A 15,495-nucleotide genomic window follows, 5' to 3' on the forward strand; every position below is an offset into this window, starting at 1 on the left:
GTGTGTGTTATGCTACTGTACAACGTTTGGAACATTTACCTTTGGTTTGCAATATTTGTCACATTCAAGAACTTTCATTGACGACTGCAATAGTGGTTCATGTATTGATTCGTAGTAGTAGCATTATAAACCAAAGTACATGCCAAAGCCGACCCTACTGGAAACATTAAACCAAAGTACATGTGAAACGGTGACCCTATTGGGAACATAAAACCAAACTACATGCTTGAAACTAGCTTATGGAATACATAATTTATGAATTCTACTATGCTCCATGAATACTCCAAAGGTGCTCCACAAGGTCAGCACGCAATTGGCGGTGCACTGCATGGTTGCGGATAGCTTGAGTTGTTTCGACATAATGCAGCACACCTTCGTCACCACTTCGATGGACTTGAGTTGGTTCCCCCATGAAGTCGAACACCTGCACTGGGGAAGCGGTACCACGCTCGTCCTCAATTATCATGTTGTGCATAATAACACAGGCGGTCATGATATTGTGCAATGTAGACTGATCCCATACTCTAGCCGGTCCGCGAACAATAGCAAACCTAGCTTGCAACACACCAAATGCACGTTCGACATCCTTCCGGAGAGCAGCTTGCATCGCGGAGAAATGGAAGCTCTTGTTGCCTCGTGGAGCAGGAATTGCCTTCACTATGGTCGCCCATTCGGGGTATATGCCATCGCCGAGGTAGTATCCCATGTCGTACCTGTTACCATTTATGATGTATGACACAGGTGGGGCACTCCCATCGATAAGCCTAGTAAATAAGTTAGAGCGGTGCAATACGTTTATATCGTTAAGACTCCCAGGCATGCCAAAAAAAGCATGCCATATCCATAAGTCATACGATGCAACCGCCTCTAAAACTATAGAAGGCTTGCGAGTATGGCCTGTGTACGTGCCATGCCACGCTTTTGGACAGTTCTTCCATACCCAATGCATGCAATCGATGCTCCCGAGCATCCCGGGAAACCCACGGCGCTCGCCTTCTGCCAGGAGACGGGCGGTGTCAGTTTCATTGGGAGCCCGGAGATATTCTTCTCCGAACACCTCCACAATAGCTTGCACATATTTGCGTAATGCCATCATCGCCGTGCTCGCCCCTATCCGCACGTACTCGTCAACTGCATCGGAACTGACTCCGTATGCTAGTTGCCGTATGGCCGCTGTCATTTTTTGCAAGGGGCTAAGCCCGAGCTTCCCCGTTGCATCCCTTCTCTGGCTGAACCAGGTGTCATGCTCCTCCACAGCGGCCGCAATACGCAAGAACAACCGCCGCGACATACGAAACCTGGGTGCGTGAACATACATGACTCAGTGTACACAAGGAAGGTTACGGCTTCCATTACAAAATCGAACTTACCTCTGACGAAACAGGATATCGCCGTACATTGGGTTGTCTGTGAAGTAGTCATTGTACAGCCTAGCAGCACCTTCGCGGTGTTGCCGGTCTATAACCGCATGGCTGGGCATCGACCCACGCTGCCTGCTACGACGCGCAGCTCCTGCTTCTTCCTCCTCGATGGCAATTAGTACAAGTAGCTCGTCCTCTTCATCACTCGAATCTGAGGAGAACATCATCATTTCCTCCGAATTTGAGGAGTTCATCTTGTATTTGGAAAACGAGGCACTAGTGTGAGTCCGCTATGAGCATGCCGGCCATTTTGTAGTGGTACAAATCTTCCCTGTGAAGCCACACTTCAGTAGCTTCCATTGCAAGCCGCTTGAAAAGTCCAACGTTGCCTTCCACCACAAGCCGTCTACCCAGTCAACACTCTAATCCCGTACTGCATACGCCGTATAAACGCATTCATCGTAAATATACGGATTCGGTACTAAATATAGTAAAATATTGAAAGTCTGTTGGGGAAGGGAATGGGAAAGGGAATGCTGTTGGAGTGCAGAATCCTGAAGGAAATGAATCTGGGAAGGGAATCCTGCTGGAAAGGGATTTTAGAGTGGGAAGGGAAGGAAGCGGTTGGGATTGGTCTTACAACTTCACAAGCTTGCTATATAAGTATAACGAGCTATTTTATTGATACTCAAGTCATAAAACAAGGTAGACGGAACAAGACCGCCCCTGTTTTTAAAGCCATGATGTGGTCAGTGTGACGCGGCGGTCTCACCGGCCATCATCTTCTTGTAGAACACCACGATGTCGTGCACGGTGGGCGACGCCTCCCAGACGGCGCTGGCCGCCGCGAAGTGCTCCGCCCATGCGGCGAGGCACGGGAACTTGGCCGCGACGAGGAGGTTGGTGCCGGCGACCTCATCCACCGCCTTGATCCACGCCAGGTGGCCGCCCAGCGTCAGCGTCACGCCAGGTAGCCGCCCAACAATAGGGAATAATGAAAAGCTACTGAGCAATCAGACAGTACAGGTGGGCACTGGATATTTAAGTTGTATTGTTTGCTAATAAATTTCTGTGATCCCCTTGAAACTCTCTCTCTCTATATTCTATTAGACACACAACACCTTAAATAATTATTTAAGTGCGGCCGAGCGCCACCCTTCCAACCCAACCATGAGTCTGCACACCCGCCACACCTAACACGATGGAACGGGCATCAATTTCCGGTGGATCCATCAACCTTCCGATAAATTTGATGGATGGGTCTTTATTCCGGTGGGAAGCGTCAAACTTGCGGTTTAATCGATTAACCTTCTGATTTAACTGATGAGGGAGCCTATATTCCTATGAGACGTGAGTTTTTCATTGGGATGAGATTTATTCCGGTATAATTCACAGATTGACTTATGGCTATACAAACCTTAGGAGTATTATCAGAAATATATTATCACCATACAGAAAAAGTAGTAAGCTCACTCCAGTAACAAACCAAAACCGTTGGCTCCGTGATTTGCACGTCGGTTATTTTCGTTGAATTTTTGCTCAACTATTTGATTATGTTCCAACATGTTTCGTGATTGGGAATTTTACACGTAATTGGAAGTTAACTATTATCCAGTTTTTGAGATTTTTTTTGAGTAGGTTTTAGATCTTGTATCGTTCTTGGTCAACTTTTTTCTATAAAGGAAATGTTGTTCTTTGTTGATTAATATTTAATCTGACAGGTGATGATCTAGAAAAAGTGAAGGCTAAGCTGAAGAATTAGGTACAAGCAATAGCATGTACTGTCAAACTCTTTTTATTTTCCTTTGTAATGATCACTATGTGATCTAATTGTTGTAACTACACTTGCAAAGCATTGTCAAACTCGTTTTGCTGCTCCTTTGTAATGATTACTAGGTGATATAGCTGTTGTAAGTAAACTTGTAATGTTCTCAGTGGAGGTTGGCTATTAATCGAAGAGTCTATTATTTCCAATATGGTTTGTTAGATGATTATTTATTGATCAGCTGAAGATTGTTTCTTTGATTTGGTAGAGATTGTTCCCCGATTATGTGATTGGATTCCTTGTTTAAAGACAAAAATCTCGTAGGTTGTTATTGCCAACAAAATCAGCAGGAAATTATTTCCTTCATTAGTTGAAGATCGCTTCCATAATTACATGATTAATTTTCTTATTTAGAGAGGAAATCCCATGAGTTGTTATTGTCAAATGAATCAATAAGTTCAATTTTTTTTGTTCCTTTCTTTGTAATATATATTTTTTTGTCACATATCATATATTTTCTGGTCACGTCAATATATATTTTCCGATCATACAACATATAGTTTTTTCCAGTCAGGTCGACATATGTGTTATGGTCACACCAAGCCATCTTTCTAGCGCACCAGACATGTAGAAGAATATATGTTCTGGTCACACCAAACCATGAATTCTGGTATTATTAAATCGTAGTTATGGTTTTTCATAGGACCTAGAAGAGCACATCGTGTGCCAGATTCATTTTCGGTGGGTTATGCTTATGTTCCGATTGTGGACCATTTAATCCATTTTTTGCCTTCCGTGAGCGTGTGTGCGATTTCTTCCGGTGGGATTTGCTTTTCTATATTTTTTACATTTGTTTCGGTTTATTCCAGACTCTTTGCTTTGGTGAGGGCGTCGGCATGCACAACGAGTGTGTTTATATATATATATACATATATATATATATATATATACACACGCGCACGCGTGCGGCCGAGCGCCACCCTTCCGACCAAGCCATGCATCCCCACGCCTGCCAGATCCGACAATATGGGTCAGATACTTATTTCCAGTGGAATCATTAAACATTATGGTTTATTCAGTCAATCTTCATATTTCAACGTTGGGGGAGTCTTATTCTGTTGGAATGCGTCAGACTTCTGGTTAATCGGCCAAACTTCCAACTTAATCGTATGGAGAGACTTTATTTCGGTTGAGAGCGAGTTTGTTCCGGTTGGATGGCCTTTTCTTATTCCAAACCTATGAATTGTTTTATAATTTATGTCTTACCATTTTATGACTTAATTGTTTCCGGCTTTCCTATTTTAAAATGTGTGTTTTCCAAATTTTCGGGTTCTAAACAAGTATTTTTCAGTTTTTTAAAAGACTCCGATCCACCTGGTCTTTAAATAGTGGTTGTTTCCTCTCTCTTCCATCTCACCCCCTGTAAACCGATGTAGATCTTCAGATCTGAATTTATAGCCAATGCTGGTGCGAGGATTTGAGAGGGTCGTCAATCTCACAATCTTGATCTTGCTGCACTCGCTACTCAATGTTCAACGACAAGCTGAGACATTGTCCATCATCTTTGACACGTTCATGGAGCCTGTCTTGCTGCATTTGCTCTCTAGAGTGCAACGACGAGATGAGACGTCGTTCATTAGTGCAAGCGCGGATATACACATAGAATCTCAGTCGACATCTCAGTCCATTGCTCACACCTCTACATTATTCACCGTCGACCCAATCGATGTACTCGGCGCTGGCGGTGTGGTGGGTGTGTGCATTGCTCAACTGTGCCCATGCTGAAATCTAAAATCTTTTCTAGTATAGAAGAGATTCAAGAGATTCGGTGAATCATATATTGCAATATTTTTTTATTTTTGTTTGATTCTATTAGCTGATCAAGGATTCATGTACGTGAGTGAATGAAGTCTCCTATTTTTAGATGATATTTTCTTTTTCTTTTTTGTTTGATTCTATTAGCTGATCAAGAATTCATGTACGTGAATGAATGAAGTCTCCTAGTTTTAGATGATAGTTTTTCTTGATTAGCTGGAGATTATCTTCCGAATTGTGTGGTTAGTTTTCTTGTAGAGAGAGAAAATCCCACACGTGTTATTGCTAACCAAATTAGCTAGAGATTATTTCCTTGATTAGCTAGGATTTGTTTATTTGATTACGTGATTAGTTTTCTTATTTAAAGAGAAAATCTCATAAACTATTATTGTCTCTGAACTCCATATATAGTACAATATTGTTAAATGAATAAATAAGTGTGAATTTTTGGTTTACTTCTATGTAATATATTATTCTTGATCACGTGACAATTGTTTTCCGTCACGTCGACATATGTTTTTTCTCACGCGGACATATGTTTTCCGATCACGCCAAACCATGTTTCTGGTCACGCCAATAGATGCTTTCCGGTTTCTTAGTGGGGGTTTCCATGTTTTTTGTCGTGTGTTTTACGGTTTTTCTTATTTATAATATGTGTTTTCTTATTTATAATGAAGATTTACCGGTTTTGAGATGAAAATTTACTGCTTTCTCACCCACAGGCCTGTTTGGTCACTCCGACTGGGTCAGATTGGTTCGGGCGTCGGTGCTTGATATGCAGAAGAATATATGTGTTACGGTTACGCCAAACCATTTATTTAGGTATTATTATATCGTAGTTATGGTTTTTCGTAGGACATGGAAGAGCACGTTGTGCGCCAAATTCATGTTTCACCGATGTTTCGGTTGTGGACCATTTAATCTGGTTTCTTGCCTTCTGTAGGCGTGCGCACGATTTCTTGAGATGGGATTCACTTTTTTACATTTTTTTGATAATTGCGTCAGTTTATTTAAGAATCGATGCTCTGACGGGGGCACACTGATGCGGGGCACCAGCATGTGTAATAGTATTCCATAAACAACGTGTTAAATAGTGCAACCTTATATATATACATACACACACGCACGCTATTCTACACCTAAGGTGTAGAATACTATGCCCAAAACCGCCCAGACCCCGTTCCCGCCCGTGCATACCTAGAACCGTGCCCACGCACACCTCCTTCTATCCACACGCTTCTACCGCCCCGGTCGCCGTGCACCACCACCGCCCCCCTTGGTTGTCCTCCGCTGTCATGCCTCCTCCGGCTCCTCTCACGCCATCTCCTGCCTCGTGCCCTCGACCGCCATGCTACTACTGAACAAGACTACTAACACTACTGAATAAATTTACTATAATGTGGAATTACTGAACAACTACTCACAGCAACTGACACTACTAAATAAAACTACTGAAAAAAACTATTAATACTACTGAACAAACTACTGATACTACTGATAACTATTGACAACTATTAACGTTATTGACACAAATTACTAAACAATTTTATTATAATTTAAAACTACTGAATACTAAACTGCTGACACTACTGAATAATTTATATATAATTTAAAACTACCGAACAATTACTGATATAACTACTTAACAAACTACTGACACTATTAAAGAACTAGTAAATAAAATTTATTGGACACACTATTAATAACTACTGACAACTATCAATACAACCTAAAACAAATTTTCATTGTCAGCGTTTCATTTCTTTTGCACTCTCTCCTTCCCCAATCCGTGGACCTAGTCTCCTTTCCTCCCTCCTAAAGGAGATCAGTGCTCACCACAGAGAGAGAGGCGCGCGGGGGCGAGCTGGCGCAGGGAAAGTCCGGCGAGTGGCGCGCGGGGCACGGGGCTGGGAGTTGGGTCGGCTGGGGAGGCGGTATGTCTACACACGCGCCTACCCATAAAAGACACTCCTGTTTGAACAGCCACTTCTCATTAACAATTTCATCTTCAAAGCAGTAATCAGATATAACCAGCAGGTCCGCAGGTGAAGCCAACTTAGCCAGAAAACCCTTGTAGTGCGGTAGTGCCTCAAGAGCTTCGCGGCGTCCGGCGCCATCTCCTCCTTGACGGCGGCCAGCGCCAGGAACCGCTCCGCCCACGCGGTCAGACCAGGGAACTTGGCCTCGTCCAGAAGAAAGGTACCGACCACCTTGTCCACCACCTTGATCCACAGCAGGAAGCTCCCGAGCGCGACGTCCACGAGCCCAACGGCGTCGCCGCCGAAGAAGTCCTTTCCGTTGGAGCACTCCCTGAACGCATGCTCCAACGTCTCCACCTGAGGGACGGCGTTCTTGAATGCCTCCGCTCTCTGCTCGTCCATCGTCGACCTCAACAGTCCCCTCCAAGCTAGTAAAAACTTCAAGCACATAACATGGAATCATTCAATATATCTAGTAGCAAAAGATCAGTTTCTGCACCAACACGTCATACCTTGTCGTCGATAAAAGCTGCCCAGAAGCAAGTTGTGGCGCGGTCGTGGGCGTCGACCGGGAGGAGAGGAGGCCGGCCGGCCCCCGCCCATGCCTCGTCGACGTACTGCATCATGACGACGAGCGACTCGCGCACCGCCCTGCCGTCGTGGATGAGGACTGGCACCTTCTTGTGGACCGGGTTGTACTTAAGCAGGAGGTCGCTCTTGTCGAAGAGGTCCTGCTCGATGTACTCGTAGTTCAGGCCCTTCAACCCCAACGCCACCTTGACGCGGATCACGTACGGCTGTACCACGAGCCCAGCAGCTGCGGATCGCCTCCGGCCGCCATTGCAATCTTGCCGAGGCTTGTGCGATGTTACCCGGATCGATCTGTACTGAAGGGAAAGTGACGACGAGCGTGTATTTTATATACTGTTAACTCTTTTTTTTAGGAAAGGGGAGGAATTTCATTCATGAAACGTGCAAATACATTCCATTTTACATTCACCCCCAAACAAAAAAGAAAATTGTAAAAAAGGACAAACAGGGGGTTTTCTATCATCTTCTTCCTCAACCTTATCTTCGGCCGCCGAGCTAAGGCCAACGACACAGCGCACCAAAGATCTTTTCTTCCCTTCACTAGAGTAGATGCCGTCGCAACAATCAATGACTCAGAAGCACCACCGAGCCGCATCTTGAACATTGAACGAAAATCAATAGCCTCAACGCTAAACTCCCTAAGGATCCTCAAGCTGGCGCTACCAACGTTAGGCTTACTGAAGTTGGAAACCCAGAAGCCTCGATCGCCGTCGCCAGAAAACCCAGCAACCTCGGAGCACGAACCAAACACCAAGGGGATCTGGAAAATCCCCCCAAACGTAAGAACAATAGAACTATAAGAAACACATACCTCCTACCGACCTCCCGCTGAAGTCGACGACCACGTCAGAGACAGCTCGGAGGAACAAGACCCGGCGAGGCAACAACACAAGCGCCACCCGAACCGAAACCTAGACCAAACCTACCTAATCTACAACCTAACAACTATTAAACTACTTACTAGCTAGTCTAGACGTCAATCTACCTATTCCCCTCCTAATCCGGTGCCGAGAGGCCACCGACGGAAGGGAAATCAGCGAGATCGACGTCAAATATACTGTTAACTCTTGACTAGCCAGCAATATGAGACGAGTAGTCAACTTGGAATTGTTGACCGGTGAGCTGGTGATGCTTCTACGTCGTTGCTGATCGGAGAGTAGGTGATGTCGTGTGCTGGGTAAGGAGGTGTAAGGATCGGTGACATTCTAAGAGGAGATAATAAATTAGAACACTTAAAAATCTAGCCTAATTGGTTTAAAAAACTTCACAAGATAAATCTATATCAATTTCTATCTAAATATACTCTGGATTTATCTAGTACGTCTATTCTACCGCTCAAAAAGTTTGCAACCCATAGCCAGTCCTAGTAAACTACTCTAGGAAAGTAAATGCACAAAGGTAGATTACAAGAATGTAAATACGGAAGCGTAAAGACGGTAGAGAACGCAAACTCGGCACAAGAGATTTTTATCCCGTGGTGTCGATGGTATGAATGTCACCTCTAATTCACATTAGAGCTCCATGAAGGATATACTCCCGGACGGCACCCGATCATGGCTCTTGACTCACCAAGATCTCAAACCGGATGAGCTACTAAGCCATCAAGACAAGATCTCACTACAAGCATCTCTTCCGGTCACTTTGTCGTCATGATCACTTCAGATCTTGAACCACCAATGTCCCCGTACATGTGTCTTGCCGTTGCTTCATACCAAGTCGGAGGGTCAATAATTTTGAGCAACTCCGGCTCAAGTTGTCGACAAGTCACCAAAACTCTAAGTCAACGTAACACTTGATACAAGCTAGGATCATTTCTTAATCATTTCCTCAAGTTCTTTGTCCCAGCTATGGTGACTTCTTCATATATTGGATATATGAGACCTATTAAAATATATACTTAATAAATATATTAATATCAATGACTATGTTATTATTAATTATCAAAACCATAATTATAACATAATATGACTATTTTTGCTACCGGGGCCGATCATGGAGTGGACAGACGGCCGGTGAATGGATCATTGAGATTAGCAGGTGTTTTCTGACTGCTGTTTATCAATAGGAGTACTCTATCTAGGTCATGGGCCTTTCGAAAACCAAATTGCTTTTTTTTAGATCTTTCGAGAACCAAATTGCTGGTTTGCGGGGAGCCGTTGAATGCATAAGCTAGAAAAAGATCACGAATACAATTAGACGACCAAATCAGGTCCAACTCGAGCTGGCTTGACGGTTCTAACTTCTAATAGCTAGCTTGGGCCGGTACTAGGAACCAGACCACAATGAACCGAATCGTACTCGAGCCTGGCTTAAAACTTAATCTCATTCACAATGAGCTCGGCCAGAAGAAAAACAACCGGAAACCCTATACGCATCCTCCTCTCTGTTGCGCTTTGCGATTCGTGCATGGAGGGAACCGACGGCTGAGATTTGCGCGAGCAGGATAGAGAGGTGGGCAGCAACGATGATGATTTGGATACGTCCTCTGGTTTCCTGAGTGGGAAGGCTGGCTGGAAAATGGATTTGAAATATGCTTTAGATTTATCTAGTGTGTCTATTCTACTGTTCAAAAGGTTTGCAACCTATAGCCAATTCTAATAAACTACTCTAAGAATGTAAATACTCAATGATAAGTTGCAAGTATGTAAATGCGAAAACGTATAGATGGCAGAGAGAGCAAACTCGGCATAAGGGATTTTTATCCCATTGTATCAATGGCATAAATGCCACCATAGTACAGTTAGAGCAGCCACCTAGGCTATAACTCCCGGGCAGCACCCGTTCATTACCCTTGAGCCACCTAGACCTCAAGTAGGTTGAGTCACCAAGCCACCAAGGCAAGGCCTCAATACAAGCCTCTCTTTTGGTCACACTTGTCACTGTCTTTTACTTCGGAGTTTGAGCCACCAAGGCAAGTGTCTTCGCGTCCCCGTACAAGCATATTACTGCTTCTCCACATCAAGTCGGAGGGTCAATAAGCATGGGCTACTAAGGCTCACGATGCTGGTAAGTCACCAAGACTCTAAGGTGTCGGCATACCACTTGGTACAATATAGGATCACTCTTTGATCCCCTCTCTAAGTAGCAACACCTAACAACAACTCTCTGTAGGCCTAATAGCACTAATTACTCCATGATATTTTACTTAATTACCTTGGATGATTACTTTAAGAACTTTGGTGGCTTGGATGTCTTCTCTGGTGTATATGAACTTCTCTAGACTCCGGTATACTCAAATAACTGAGTGGGGGAAGAGGTATTTATAGCCTCAACCCCTCGAACTAGCCATTGCTCTAACGGTCAAAAAAACTATGAACACCGGATAATACGACGTCAACAACAGTACAAACACCAGACCATTCGGTGTACACAGCAGTAGAAACTAGCCATTGAAACCCCACTCAAACTCATTATGAACGCCGAATATTCCAGCATTAATTTGAACTCCATCGCCGGACTATCCAGTGTGGATACTTCAGCCGGTCGAGCCACTTCTTCTACACTGTTCATTATCCAACGTGTAGATCTTTAGGACACCGGACCATCCGATGTGTACAACCACGCTAAACTAGCCGTTGAGACCTTCTCCTGGAAAATACTCTGGTGCAACCATCCGGCGTATACACCTCTGAGCACCGGACCATCTGACGTGTAGATCTTCAGTCTTCAATAGTCCTCTGGAGAAATGCTCCGGTGTGTATATCCACTCTAAGCACCAGACCATCCAGTGCGTACAAATCTTCTGCACCAAAATATTCCTCCTGAAAAATGCTCCGGTGTGCACATTTTGCTAAGTACCGGACCATCCAATGTAGTCTTCATTTTCTCATTCGAGCTGAAAATACACTGGTGTGTATAACTTTCATAGCATTGGACCATTCGGTGTTAATAACTTTTTCTAAACTCGTCCAATTCAAACTTTCTTGAGTTCGGCTTCAGTTGTTTCTTCATGTATTGCATCCATGAGACATATTAAAGCATATACTTGATAAACATATTAGTTACACTTGATAAACATATTAGTTACATTGACTATGGTATCATTAATCAACAAAAACACATTCATGCCCTAAAATGACCGTTTTTGCTATAATCTCCCCCTTTTGGTGATTGATGACAACATAACTAAAGCAAATGGCAAAATATAAATGATACCAAATGTAGAATGCACAAACACACACAAAAATGAATGGCAACAATTTATGAAGTGCACACAGCCTTACCACTTTTCTTGAATGCATTGTTCTTACTTTCACTCTGTCCCCTTTTTTGTTGTGACTGTCATGGTGATAATTCTTCCTCTTTCTCCATCAATATTATCTCCCTTGATTGACTCATGCAAGAACTCTTTGTTTTGCGTGTTCCTTGCCTTGATATCACTTGTATCCTTCCATACGCGCTTCTTGCATCATGCTTCTTTCTTTGCCAACAATCTTGCATCATGCAACTTGAACTTGCTTTGGTCATCAAAATTCTTCTCATTTGTCAACAATCTAAAAAATGCTACAAATACATGTGGAACTCAAGAGAAACATTATAGCACACGGGAGAGATCTTCATGAACCGTGATATAATAAAATGATACAACTTGTAGGAATTCAATTAAAATGAGCAATGTGGATACCGTTTGAATTAAAAACACATGGATCACAAGTCATGAAAATCACATAATATGGTCTAAACTCCCTCTACATATATACATATATATGATGAGAGTGAAACATATGTACAACTAGATGGACAAGATAGAAAGTTTAAGCCATATTATGCATGGAGGTAGCTTAAAGGATCAAGTAAATTGACGAATAAGCATTGCATACCTCCAGGGACTTATAGATTACTTCATGAGACTATAAAAGATACAACTTGCAACACATGTTAGTCTCAAAATCACAACTCATAGGATATACTCCATCTAAATGTGTGCATACAAGTGTCGAATACTTGTAAGAGACATGCACTTCTCATTGATAGTAATAGAAAATTTATCCTATAGATTGGACTAATAGCACATAAAGTATACCATTTAAAGAGATATGCCATGTAAACAACCTACAACTAATAAACTATATAGGTTACTCATGGGTTAGAGAGAAACATAAGCAACCTACCATATAAAAAACCTACACAAGACATTGCAAAGAATTGAAATATGCACATGCAATTTTAGACAAGACAAATTTAATAGATGCAAAGCAAAAAAATATATGAACAAAAATCTAGTTACCATTACCTCTTTTACCTTTATATGGGGAATTGGGTATATGATGATCAAGATTTTTATCAAAACGTCTAATCTTGTACACTTGACTTTTTTGCTTGAATCCTCACTTCATCTTGTAAGTCAAGTCTTCAAATCCCTTGAGCCATCCCATGGACTTCAAGTTTTCTTTGAAACCCAAACCAATTGGGACCTCTTCATGTTGGTGATAACTTCTTAGGCACCCAAATAGGTTGGTTACACCTCCGATCCTCTCTCCCAACCATATGTGCAATCACGTTATCATTTGTCCTTCTTCTTGAGCTTGTAGGGAGTTCTCTTGGTCTTAATCTTGTAGTTGGGCTTGGTGTAGAAGTTGGAGGTCTTGTTTGTGAGGTTCATTATCTTTTTTCTTCTCCTTAGTTTCCTTCTTGACTTGCTTGTATTGGAAGAACTTGTGGTCTTCTTGATAACACTTGAAACATGTCACGATGGACCTCTCCACAAGCATATTCACCATGTTATCACGGCTATCTTGATGAGGTTAGACATGATTCTTGCCCTTCAATCTTGCTAAGTTCTTCTTGAACTTCTTCACTTCTTACTTGAGCTCATCATTCTCTTATTCAATGAGATCATTACATAATTCTACAATAATATTCTTAACATATGTCTCATTGAGATAGGGTAAACTAGATAGATCAATCAAATCATCACAAAAAGTGAAAGCATCTAACTTAGGATTAAAATCAAAGTAAGAGTTAGATTGATTCAAAGGGGACTTAAGTTGAGATTCAATGCCCTCAAGTTTTGTCTTATACTCTTCATGCTCCTTGTTTAGCAATTCAAATTTGCTCAATAATTATTTATAACTGGAAACAAAAGAAGCATGAATATCATTAAAGGCATTGAATTTTTAAGTTATTTAACTTGTTTCTTTAAGACTATTTGTTGCTCATTGATCAATTCAAGAACTTCTTTAGAGGGTGAATTCTCATCGGATTTATCATCACTTACATAACTTTTCGTACCTTTGCCCATAAGACACATGTGTGATGATGACCTCGAGGAAAAGCTTCTCTTGGAGTATTGGATGGTGAATCTTTGATCACTTGAGCTTGAATCTTCATCTTCACTAACCCATCTTCCTATACTTACAAATGCTTTGCCTCTTCCCCTTGTCTCTCTCTTATTCTTAATCTTCTTCTCCTTTTTGATATGATCAGTTGTGTTGACCAAGTTTTTCATAGAGATTATATGATTAATCTTGTCGTTGATCCTCTTGAGGTCGTTCTCCAATCTTGAGATGAGCTTAGTGATCTTTGGATCCATTTTTTCATCACTTGAGGTGCTTTGCTCATCTTCTTCATCATTCTTTTCATCTTCATCACCATCGTCTTCGCTTGAGCTTGAGTCTTGCTCTTGCCTTCTTATTTTCTCTTTCATGTGTGAGCAATGAGCTTGCTTGTTTGTGAGGGCAAGGTTATTGGCACTGGATGAGGAGGAAGCTTCAACCTCCATGCTCACGGTCATCTCATTGGCGGTAATCTTGCCGAAAACTTGACTTAGAGTCATCTTGTTAATGTCGTTGTTGTCGTAGATAATGAAAACTATCAACTTGTACTTTAGAAGAAGAGCTTGAAGTATTCTTCTCACCAATTGATCATCTCCAATTAATATCAAACTTAGCCTATTGATCTTATTGACAAAAATATTCAAACGAGAATACATGCTATTAGCACTTTTATGGGTAAGTTGTTTAATGCTATTCAACTTAGTGACTAGCATATGATATTTCTGCGCATATCTTTTGTGCATTGATGTATTTCAATGAGGTTAGTCCAAATATCATGTACATTAATGAGATAATATACTTGATTGAATGCATTAATACTTAGAAATGATAAAATGATACTCTTCACCAAAGCATCGAATTATCTCTCCTTGTTTGTGATACGTTCCTTTATCCTGTCGGTGACTCTCCAAATATCTTAACATTTAGCTTGCAAATGACAAGTCATTAAAATTTTCTAACGGGGGTAGTGAGTGCTGTCAAAATATAGAGCACTACCGGTATCCATCCCCACCTCAGACATCACAACCTGCTAGATGGTGAAGCTTAACCGATCAAAATGAGAACACGGCTCAAATGCTACTTGAATTGATGTATCCTTGTGAAAGGTCTGAACCCCTAGCTCTGATACCACATGTAGAGGATTAGTGACGTCCTAAGAGGGGTGATTAGAACAATTAAAACTAATAGGCTCCAAAAACTTCACAAGATAAACCTATACAATTTCTATCTAAATGTGCTCTAAGTTTATATAGTGCGTCTACTCTACCATTTAAAAGATTTATAACATATAGCCAATCCTAGTAAACTACTCTAGAAATGTAAATACATAATGATAAGTTGCAAGTATGTAAATGCGAAAGTGTAAAGAATGTAAAGAGAGCAAACTCGGCATAAGGGATTTTTATCCCGTAGTATTGATGATATAAACGTCATCCCTAGTCCACGTTAGAGCATCAATCTAAGCTATAGCTCTCAGACAGTAAGCCACCTAGGGCTCAAGTAGGTTGAGCTATAAAGCCACCAAGACAAGATCTCACCACAAGTCTCTCTTCCGATCACTTGCTCTTCTCCTTACTTCGGAGTTTGAGCTACCAAGATAAGGGTCTCTGCCTCCCCGTATAAGCGTATTATCGTTGCTCCACACCAAGTCGGAGGGTCAATAAGCATGAGCCACCAAGGCTCACGTTGCTGGTGAGTCACCGTGACTC

At 42.0% G+C, this 15,495-nt stretch overlaps 1 protein-coding gene and 1 pseudogene across 1 annotated transcript; both read right to left on the reverse strand.

Annotated features, from left to right (window-relative positions):
* Nucleotides 1-265: 265 nt before the first annotated feature.
* On the reverse strand, nucleotides 266-1,615 carry LOC133884729 (uncharacterized). The gene is made up of 3 exons (XM_062324268.1): nucleotides 1,371-1,615; nucleotides 981-1,298; nucleotides 266-713 (listed from the first exon to the last, which is right to left on the reverse strand). Exons 1-3 carry the CDS (start codon nucleotides 1,613-1,615, stop codon nucleotides 266-268), a joined length of 1,011 nt encoding a protein of 336 aa, XP_062180252.1.
* A 5,058-nt stretch (nucleotides 1,616-6,673) lies between these two features.
* Nucleotides 6,674-8,544, reverse strand: LOC133918455 (probable glutathione S-transferase GSTU6; annotated as a pseudogene).
* Between the last annotated feature and the right edge of the window lie 6,951 nt (nucleotides 8,545-15,495).

This window comes from Phragmites australis, chromosome 1, assembly GCF_958298935.1.
Source record: "Phragmites australis chromosome 1, lpPhrAust1.1, whole genome shotgun sequence".
NCBI lineage: Eukaryota > Viridiplantae > Streptophyta > Magnoliopsida > Poales > Poaceae > Phragmites > Phragmites australis.

What these genes read in the sequence shown, in the direction of transcription:
- LOC133884729 (XM_062324268.1), bottom strand. Translation starts at nt 1,615, where the DNA reads ATGAACTCCTCAAATTCGGAGGAAATGATGATGTTCTCCTCAGATTCG. An exon ending in GATATCCTGTTTCGTCAGAG is followed by an intron (nt 1,299 to 1,370) that starts GTAAGTTCGATT and finishes TCACGCACCCAG; the next exon opens with GTTTCGTATGTCGCGGCGGT. An exon ending in GCAGAAGGCGAGCGCCGTGG is followed by an intron (nt 714 to 980) that starts GTTTCCCGGGAT and finishes AAATGGTAACAG; the next exon opens with GTACGACATGGGATACTACC.